The 9,795-nt window shown below is 53.4% G+C and overlaps 2 protein-coding genes across 5 annotated transcripts; both read left to right on the top strand.

Moving 5' to 3' along the window:
* The first annotated feature begins 24 nt into the window (after positions 1 to 24).
* Positions 25 to 3,673, top strand: LOC119816794 (ceramide-1-phosphate transfer protein). Of its 4 annotated transcripts, XM_038333757.1 has the most exons (5): positions 25 to 271; positions 478 to 679; positions 896 to 973; positions 2,062 to 2,194; positions 2,387 to 3,673. In XM_038333757.1, exons 4-5 carry the CDS (start codon positions 2,073 to 2,075, stop codon positions 2,913 to 2,915), a joined length of 651 nt encoding a protein of 216 aa, XP_038189685.1. In that variant the 5' UTR covers positions 25 to 271; positions 478 to 679; positions 896 to 973; positions 2,062 to 2,072; the 3' UTR covers positions 2,916 to 3,673. The 4 variants fall into 4 exon arrangements, with proteins under 4 accessions (XP_038189685.1, XP_038189684.1, XP_038189686.1 ...); XM_038333756.1 differs by lacking the exon at positions 896 to 973; XM_038333758.1 differs by lacking the exon at positions 896 to 973 and having other exon boundaries at positions 508 to 679.
* Positions 3,674 to 6,003: 2,330 nt separating this feature from the next.
* On the top strand, positions 6,004 to 9,461 carry Tas1r3 (taste 1 receptor member 3). Its single transcript, XM_038333366.1, has 6 exons — positions 6,004 to 6,312; positions 6,428 to 6,728; positions 6,810 to 7,613; positions 7,744 to 7,941; positions 8,033 to 8,153; positions 8,323 to 9,461. Exons 1-6 carry the CDS (start codon positions 6,122 to 6,124, stop codon positions 9,276 to 9,278), a joined length of 2,571 nt encoding a protein of 856 aa, XP_038189294.1. The 5' UTR covers positions 6,004 to 6,121; the 3' UTR covers positions 9,279 to 9,461.
* Positions 9,462 to 9,795: the final 334 nt, after the last annotated feature.

Below are 9,795 nucleotides of genomic sequence, written 5' to 3' on the forward strand. Positions count from 1 at the left end.
GATGGCGCGGCAGAGAAGGGCGGGGTAGGGGCTGAGCCCCTGGGGCTGCAACTCAGGACTTGTGCCCAACCGCAGTCTTCGAGCTGCTTCCTAACAGGCTGCGGGCGTGGGACAAGCATGGGGACGCCCACCTGACACGATCCAGGCCGCGGAGTGCATCTCCATAGACAGCCGGAAGGGACGGGCAAAGACTTGGCTCCCACCGCAGCCTCATTGTAGCTTTCGTCAACCCTCTCCATCACCGGCCTCGGTCCCCCGCCACAGGAACCAGGTGAGATTTGCGGGCCTCTCTGAACGGCCCTAGCTCCCTACTACGCCTGGGTGTGTTTGCTGTGTGCTTGCTTATGGGGCCTTCTGCCGGGCTATCCACCCTGTCTAGCTTGATCTTCTGTAGAAGGCTTAGATGTGCCCTGCTTCACCTTCCGGAAACTGATGAGTCTCCCTCCATTCCCGTTCTTTCCAATGTACCACGGACAGCTCTAAGGGGCTACTTGGCTTCTGATTTAGGCTCCGGGCAAGAAGGCCTGGCTGTAGGATCGTTAGATGACCAAGAGATGAACTGTAGGGCGCCTCAGAGACTGTCTGCTCAGTGGACAGTGCAGACGCTAAGAGAGAGGTGTGTGGCAAGACTCTGGCTGTCGCCATCTTTCTGAGGCTGTCCCTGACACCTGAACACAAGGTGAGTCTATTTCCGGGCTCAGGGTCTGGAACTTGTGTCGGGCATCCAGTCCAACCCATGGGGTCATATCACCACTCTGACAGCCTCGCTCATGGACCGGGAGACATGCGGACCACATTCCCAGGACTGAGTCATAGGACTGTGTGGAGGAAAAAGGAAACTTGCACACAAATACCCCTGATAAGGATGGGGTTTTTTGTTTTGTTTTGTTTGCGGGAGGTGGGGGATGCTGATGGTACAGCGGTTAGGGCAGGGATCCAGCACTAAGGGACACAGGAACCGCCAGAACTGGTGGTGAGTGTTCACGCAGGACGTAGGTGAGATGCGACCACGTCTCACAGGGCTGGTCCTGGACACCAAGACAATGTTCTTAGGGTACCAGGGAAGGTGAGGGCTGGATGCTTGGAGTTATCCATTCAAGGTATGAGCACAAAAGGAGCATGGGGCACAGGCTTGTAGTTCTAGCTACTCAGGAAGCAGGAAGATTGAAAGTTAAAGGCTTGCTTGCCTAAGTTATTCTCTGCCCAGCATACAAGAAGCTCTTAAGCTCAGTCCCCACAACTGAAGATAAATGTGGGAACTATAATGTTTGCGGGGTGACTATTAAAAAGCCTGCAGAATCCAGAGCTCCCCCTTGCCTTAAGGCCTCTATCCTGGATCCCTTCTAGAATGTTCTCTGAAGCTAGTGGGAGGACCGATAGCAATCCTTCAGGTGTGGTAAGACCTTTGCCCCAGCTACCCTGTTGTTCAGGGATTACATACCATTTCAACATCAGAAGTGTCCGTCTGCCTAGCAGATGCCAGCCCACAGCCTCCGCTTTAATTTGGGAGATAAAACCTTAATGAAGGAAGGGAAAGCCCTGTCCAGCCACCCTTCCCACTCTCCATAGGAAAGAATCGCTTGCTTTTTAGAGTCCCAGTTTTTGTTTTGGTACAACTTCCCACCAGAATGCTGCCCTGATACAGTGAAGTCCAGGTGTGGCCAGGAGGACTGTGCCTACCTTTTGGCAACATTCCTTTAATGCGTGAAACAGGTGCTCTAGAAAGAGAAGAAACAGAAAAGCAAGAAGCAGTAGGAGCTGCAAACAGTGCGGCCAAGGAGTCTCAGGTCAGGAACTGACCAAATTACTAGCTGAAGGGCAAGGAACAGCTATGTCAAGATCTGTGGGTACAGGATCCATCAAGGGCACAACAAGGTCAGATTGGCTTACAGGAGGGCTGTCAGCTCCTGAGGAAGGCACTCAGGTAAAGGGGTGATTCTCAGCAAGCCGTTTCAGCACCTCACTTCTTCTTTCAAGTCTTCCCAACCCCTTCTTGAGAAAATGAGCCACACTGAGATAACCCAGCATGATGACTACACGTTCTGTGTAAAACTATTTCAGCTCGATAGAAGATGGGTGACCCAGAGTCAGATTTCAACCTTAAAGTTGTCCTGGTCAGCTTCAAGCAGTGTCTTACTGAAGACGGGCAAGTGCTGATGGACCATTACATCACCAGCTGGAAGGGGCTAGTCAGGTGCGTTTCCACGTGGGACCCCTGCATCCCACAGGGACAGGGACGTGGGCACAGTCAGCAGACAGTTTCCATAGCCTTCCTGCCCCGGTCTCCAGACAAACAAGCACTCTAGCACATCCAAGGTAACGTCTCCTGCACTACAAGCTGGCTGGCCTTCTAGGTAGGGCCTCACATTTATACTTCCTTGCACAGGTTTCTGAACAGCCTGGGAACCATCTTCTCATTCATCTCCAAGGACGTGGTCTCAAAGCTGCAGATAATGGAAGGTCTGAGGAACAGCCCACAGTGTGAGCACTACACCAGCTTACAGTCCATGGTCGCCTACGAGGTGGGCAACAAGCTGGTAGACATAGATCGCCGCTCCCGGCCCCGATACCCTAACTCAGGCTGCCGGACTGTGCTGCGCCTGCACCGTGCTCTGCGCTGGCTGCAGCTGTTCCTCGAAGGCCTGCGCACCAGCCCCGAGGATGCTCGTACCTCCACGCTCTGCAGTGATGCCTATAACACCACACTGGCTACCTATCACTCCTGGATCGTACGTCAAGCTGTCACTGTGGCCTTCTGCGCCCTGCCCACACGCAAGGTCTTCCTCGAGGCCATGAATGTGGGCTCTTCTGAGCAAGCAGTGGAGATGCTGGGAGAGGCCCTGCCCTTCATTGAGAATGTGTATGACATCTCCCAGAAGCTCTACGCTGAGCACTCCCTGCTAGATCTGCCCTAAGGGTGCTTCCCCTACTCAGGACTGGGCTTGGGGAACCTGGGACCTCTCCCACAGCAGTGCTTTCCGGATGCTGCTGTCCCCCTGAAAGCTGGGCTTGTCGAGGGCCACGGGCTGTGAAGAGAAAGGCAGCGGCGGCTGAACCAAGTGAGGTGGGTGGTGGCTGTGCTCTTGGTCCAGGACAAGACCATTGAACTCCATTTTCGCCCTCTGCTTCAGTTATGTGTGTGTTCAGTCAGGCCTTGTTGAAGGTAGATGGCACATGGAGACGGTGGGGGAGGAGGGCCGTGTTCTACCTCCCATGTGTGGAATCTGAATGGTATAAGGGCACAGGACCCTGGAACTGAGGTTCTGTCTCCCCCACAGTCAATATGCCCGGTTGATGCGTATCCTTCCTGTGCCCATCTTGAACCTAAGACATGGCATCCGTGCCAGACAAACAGCTCTGGGCCTACATGCCTGGGTCCCCTTCATATTCCAGAAGCTGTCCTTGGGTAAGAGGAGGCTCCTTTGGCAGTGACGTGAACACCGAAGACCCCTTTCCTTGCCCTTCACCTGCCTCCTTGTTAGCCTCTCTGCGTATCAAACAGGCCCTTGTCTCCTTGGAAATGGAGACCACTGAAACTGCTAGCTGAGACTCCCCAGGAAAGCGTGCTCCTGTCAGTGCAGCCTGCTTCACAGCTTCTGAAATACAGTATCAGCCTTCAGAAGGTGGCCTCCCCTAAGACTCTAAAATAAAATGTCAGTACGAATTGGCCAAACCACACCTCTCTCTAGCCAGCTTGCTGCTCCCGTCACCATGGTACTCAGGTGACTTAGATAGGACATGACTTGTGGAAGGGACTGGGCCACCTTGTCTAGCTGACAGATGGCCATACCCAGCATGGTTGACACCCAGTGCATAAGACCCTAACCTCTCTCCCACTGGGTCTTAATGTTAAACCCTAGGACAGTGTTCCCAGTATAGGTGATGTCTGTAAATGCAAACTTTAGGACCTATCTCTTTCCTCAAGAACTATGATATATGTAGTACTTACAAGATAAATTACACCTACATGATTGGGTATGGAATTCTAGGATGGGTCACAGGTGTGCCAGGTGCCTGATTACGTGGGGAGGAACCTAAAAGTACCTACCCATACGGGTGGGGAGGGACCAGACGGACTGAGGGCTCAAAGGGCAATGTGAACCAGGAAAGCATGGCACATGTCTAGCCAGCAGCCAGAACCACAGAAACTGCCATGCATTTGTCCCTGGTGGATCTTAGCTTGATCACACACATACGCTGAGATCTGTATTATCTCCATTTTACAGGTAAGAAAAGAAACACTTGGGTCATTCACCTTGAGGAGCTAGACTGAGAAAGTTCTGGAGATACCCAGGCACTGTGTGACAAAGCTGGAGAAAACTAGAGCTCCTTTGTACACAGTAGCCACCTAAATAAAGGGTACATGATGAGTGGTATCTTCCCGGTACGCCACCATACCACTCATCATACACTCATCTGCTTAGGCTGTGTGTTTTCCAGCTATGTCACACAGTGCTAGCCAAGGCTGATGGCTCAGCGGCTACGAGCACTGCTGCTCTTCCAGAGGACCTGGGTTCATCTCCCAGCACCCACACGGCGGCTCACAGCCGTCTGTAATTACAGTTCCAGGGGATTCAGCGCCCTCACTCAGACGCATATGTAGGTAAACACCATTGCAAATGAATCATTAAAAAGATTTCAAGAGACTGGCCAGAAAATAAGGATATAATAGCAGATGTATGTGTCACATACAGATTCATAGTATACATGTGTGTTCAGTATGTACGTGTGCTTTGTGGACATCCTTACAGGGCAGCAGGGAAATGCAAAGGTAATTTCCATAACATCTGCTGGATGCCATACGACATTAAGATTACCCAGGCACCTATTCAAACAAGAGTCAACAGCCTCCCCCATGTTCGGATGCTGGAAACCTGCTGTGTTAGCAATAGCTCCTTCACACCAGACTAAGTGGGGATGTCTTAGTCAGGGTTCCTACTGCTGGGATGAAACACTATGACCAAGGCAACTTGGGGAGGAAAGGGTTTGTTTAAAAGGCTTACACTTCACTTTCATATCACTGTTCATCGAAGGAAGTCAGGGCAGGAACCTGGAGGCAGAAACTGATGCACGGGTCATGAAGGGGTGCTGTTTACTGGCTTGCTCAGCCTGTTTTCTTAAAGACTCCAGGACCACCAGCCCAAGGATGACACCACCTACAATGAGCTGGTCCTCCCCCCATTAATTGCTAATTAAGAAAATGCTCTCCAGCCAGATTATATGGAGGAATTGAGGTTCCTTCCTTTCAGCTTGTGTCAAGTTGACATAAAACTAGTCAGAACAAGGGAAGCGTCTAAGAAGGAACTAGTGACTGCATACAGACACACACCTGGCCCTGGCAGCTGCAGGAACCTATTTGTTTATGGCCTCTTCTAATTTTCATGGGCCAGCTGCGAGCACTCTGCTGCAGGAGGTACCTACACGCCTGCCAAAGCAGGAGTGCTTGCTTACTCCAAGGATCAGCAGAAAGGGCAAGGGTCTCTACAGCTCTCAGAACCCCAGCAGGAAAGCTGGAACCCTCAATGAGTCTGCCCCAGGACCGAGACAGGTTAGCACACCCAGGAAACTCAGCTCCAGCTCTCCCTACCCCACCTGAAGGTTAGGGCCCTGGCTGACCAGCTGTCTACTGACACTGAGGGACTACCTCTGCAGCCCCTGCCTATTGACAGTACTGCCTCAAGTCAGAAGCCAGAAGATAAAAGGTGTCTCTGTGCCTACAAGTATAACCCTAGTGCCACTCTTATTCCAGTCAAGGGAAACCCTGGGACCCTGAATGCTTGCTTCTCCACCTTCCCTTTTACAATCTGTCCGGCTGCTCTAGGAAAGAAGGGTGCCGAGGGGCTTGGGCATAGGCAAGTGACAAGAGCACAGTCGGTGGTCACAGTTGGCATGCTGGGGCTCTCTTGAACAGACAGCACATTAATGCTATAAAGATGAGTCCAGTATGCACAAACTATCAGGTCTGAGCTATTGAGCATATCACCGGAGCCCCTTGGGGGCTTGGCAGCCAAGCAGAGCAGAAGTTTTGCTAAACAAATTCTCTGCTCTCTCCCCCTGGACTCAGTATATCTGGGGCTCCAGCACACCCTACGGTCTCTACTGGAAGTCTCTACCTACCACCATGCCACACCTGGTTGCTCTATGCCTCAGCCTGGCTGCTCTCCCGGGCCTTGGGATGGGGGCCTCCTTGTGCCTGTCACAGCAATTCAAGGCAAAAGGGGACTACATACTTGGTGGGCTATTTCCCCTGGGCTTAACTGAGGATGACACCCTCAACCAGAGAACACAACCCAATAGCATCTTGTGCACCAGGTATGGAGGATAGCAGCTGAGGTGGGGGTGGGCTTAATGCTTGGCAGACATGGGCCTGTGGTACTCCCAAGCTTGGGTTAAGGTGCTGAGCACCTGCAATCCCATGTGGCTTCAGGTTCTCACCCCTTGGTCTGTTTCTGGTCATGGCTATGAAGATGGCTGTGGAGGAGATCAACAATGGATCTGCCTTGCTCCCTGGGTTGCGCCTGGGTTATGACCTATTTGACACATGCTCAGAGCCTGTGGTCACCATGAAGCCCAGTCTCATGTTCATGGCAAAGGTGGGCAGTCACAGCATCGCTGCCTACTGCAACTACACACAGTACCAGCCGCGTGTGCTGGCCGTCATTGGCCCCCACTCATCAGAGCTTGCCCTGATTACAGGCAAGTTCTTCAGCTTCTTCCTCATGCCACAGGTGAGCCCACACCCTTTGCCTCCCCTCAGCCAACTGTGTCCTTGAGCTCTCACGGCAGGAGGTGCTTCTCCATCACCACAGGTCAGCTATAGCGCCAGCATGGATCGGCTCAGTGACCGAGAAACATTTCCATCCTTCTTCCGCACAGTGCCCAGTGACCGGGTGCAGCTGCAGGCTGTTGTGGCTCTGCTGCTGAATTTCAGCTGGAACTGGGTAGCTGCCTTAGGTAGTGACGATGACTATGGTCGGGAAGGTCTGAGCATCTTCTCTAGCCTGGCCAATCCACGAGGTATCTGCATCGCCCACGAGGGCCTGGTGCCGCTGCACGCCACCAGTGGTCAACAGCTGGGCAAGGTGTTTGATGTTCTACAACAAGTGAACCAAAGCAACGTGCAAGTGGTGGTGCTGTTCGCCTCCCCCCGTGCTGTCTACTCCCTTTTTAGCTACGGCATCCATCAGGGCCTCTCGCCCAAGGTATGGGTGGCTAGTGAGTCCTGGCTGACCTCTGACATGATCACGACACTACCCAATGTTGCCCATGTGGGCACTGTGCTTGGGTTTCTGCAGCGAGGTGCCGAGCTGCCCGAATTCTACCATTATGTGGAGACCCACCTTGCCCTGGCTGCTGACCCAACATTCTGTGCCTCACTAAATGCTGAACTGGACCTGGAAGAGCAGGTGATGGGGCAACGCTGTCCACAGTGTGACCATGTCATGCTGCAGAACCTGTCATCTGGACTGCTGCAGAACCTATCAGCTGGGCAGTTGCACCACCAGATTTTTGCAACCTATGCAGCTGTGTACAGTGTGGCCCAGGCCCTTCACAACACCCTACAGTGCAATACCTCAAGTTGCCCCGCATCAGAGCCTGTTCAACCCTGGCAGGTGAGGGTAGGGTTTTTGCTGGGTCTATGCCTGCTCATTCAGGAATACTGAACCACCAGGCAGAGAGAGCTAAATCCTGTCTTGAATGGAGAGGCTCATGGGTCAGCCTTTCCCCCACCCCAACCCACAGCTCCTGGAGAACATGTACAACATGAGTTTCCGTGCTCGGAACCTGACACTGCAGTTTGACGATAAAGGGAACGTAGACATGGAGTATGACCTGAAGATGTGGGTGTGGCAGAGCCCTACGCCTGCACTGCACACCGTGGGAACCTTCAACGGCACCCTTCAGCTGCAGCACTCCGAGATGTACTGGCCAGGGAACCAGGTAAGGACAAGACAGGCAGAAGCCATGGTGGGTATAGGCTTGGGGTTGTCTGTGCTAGCCAAGGGAGCCTAACCCAAGGCTCCATGTCCAGGTGCCAGTGTCTCAGTGCTCCCGGCAGTGCAAAGAAGGCCAGGTGCGCAGAGTAAAGGGCTTCCATTCCTGCTGCTATGACTGTGAAGACTGCAAGGCAGGCAGCTACCAGAAGCATCCAGGTGAACCTCCTTCCCTAGACAGTCTGCACAGCTGGGCTGCGGGGCAGAGGCCTGGCAAGGGCCTTCCCCCCAGGCTAATGCTGAAGGCAAGCACCTGTCGGGGGCTGGGCTGGGGAATTCTGGCTCCCATCACCAGACCCCACATTGCTTTTTCTTTCTTTTACTATAGATGACTTCGCCTGTACTCCATGTAATCACGATGAGTGGTCCCCAGAGAAAAGCACAGGCTGCTTACCTCGTAGGCCTAAATTCCTGGCTTGGGGAGAGCCAACTGTGTTGTTACTACTCCTGCTGCTTTGCCTTGTGCTAGGCCTAGCACTCGCCTCCCTGGGGCTCTTCATCCACCACTGGGGCAGCCCTCTTGTTCAGGCCTCAGGTGGGTCACGGTTCTGCTTTGGCCTGGTCTGCCTAGGCCTCTTCTGCCTCAGTGTCCTTCTATTCCCAGGACGGCCAAGCCCTGCCAGCTGCCTTGCTCAACAGCCATTGGCTCACCTTCCTCTCACAGGCTGCCTAAGCACACTCTTCCTGCAAGCAGCCGAGATCTTTGTGGAATCTGAGCTGCCACTGAGCTGGGCGAACTGGCTATGCAGCTGCCTTCGGGGACCCTGGGCTTGGCTGGTGGTACTGCTGGCCATTCTTGTGGAGGCAGCACTATGTGCCTGGTACCTGAAATCCTTCCCACCAGAGATGGTGACAGACTGGTTGGTGCTGCCCACAGAGGTTCTGGAGCATTGCCGCATGCGTTCCTGGGTCAGCTTAGGCTTGGTACACATCACCAATGCAATGCTGGCCTTCCTCTGCTTCCTGGGCACATTCTTAGTACAGAGCCAGCCTGGTCGCTACAATCGTGCCCGTGGTCTCACCTTCGCCATGCTAGCTTATTTCATCATCTGGGTCTCTTTTGTGCCCCTCTTGGCCAATGTGCAGGTGACTTATCAGCCAGCTGTGCAGATGGGTGCCATTCTGTTCTGTGCCCTGGGCATCCTGGCCACCTTCCACCTACCCAAATGTTATGTGCTTCTGTGGCTGCCAAAGCTCAACACCCAGGAGTTCTTCCTGGGAGGAGGCCCCAAGGAGGCAGCAGACAGGAGCAACAGTGGAGGTGACAGTTCAGGGGCACAGTGAGTGAACCCTGACCCAGTGACCTCTCCTTTAGTGAGCCCAGCCGACAACCCCCAGATAGTACATCAACCTGAGACTTGAGCCGCTTAACTACAGACTGACTCTAAGTCGTCCACTGAACTTAGTCCCACAGTGACCCCCTCCCAGGCCTGCAATGTGCAAGATGGATCCTATAATCCCACCTATCCCCCCCCCCCAAAGGCAAGATCATCCTTGATCCTGTTACGCCCTACCTAAGGCCTGCCCAGGTGACTGAGATCCATTATCTTAGAAAGCGGCCCACAGAGTGTTCTTTGGGACTCCATAGCCATATCTTGAATTTAGGAATACCCCAAGAAGACCCTGAGAGGCAAGAACATACTGCTTGCTTGAACATGCCCAGCCTAGGGCCCTCAGCACCCTGACCAGGCATCTGGAAACAGAAGGCTGGTCATATGTAATGTACTGGAACAAAACAAGAAAGCCAGCAGGCAGAGGGCACTCAAGAGGTAGGCAGGCAACATCCAGCCTCTTCTTCCCT

This window comes from Arvicola amphibius, chromosome 6 (genome assembly GCF_903992535.2).
Source record: "Arvicola amphibius chromosome 6, mArvAmp1.2, whole genome shotgun sequence".
Lineage (NCBI taxonomy): Eukaryota > Metazoa > Chordata > Mammalia > Rodentia > Cricetidae > Arvicola > Arvicola amphibius.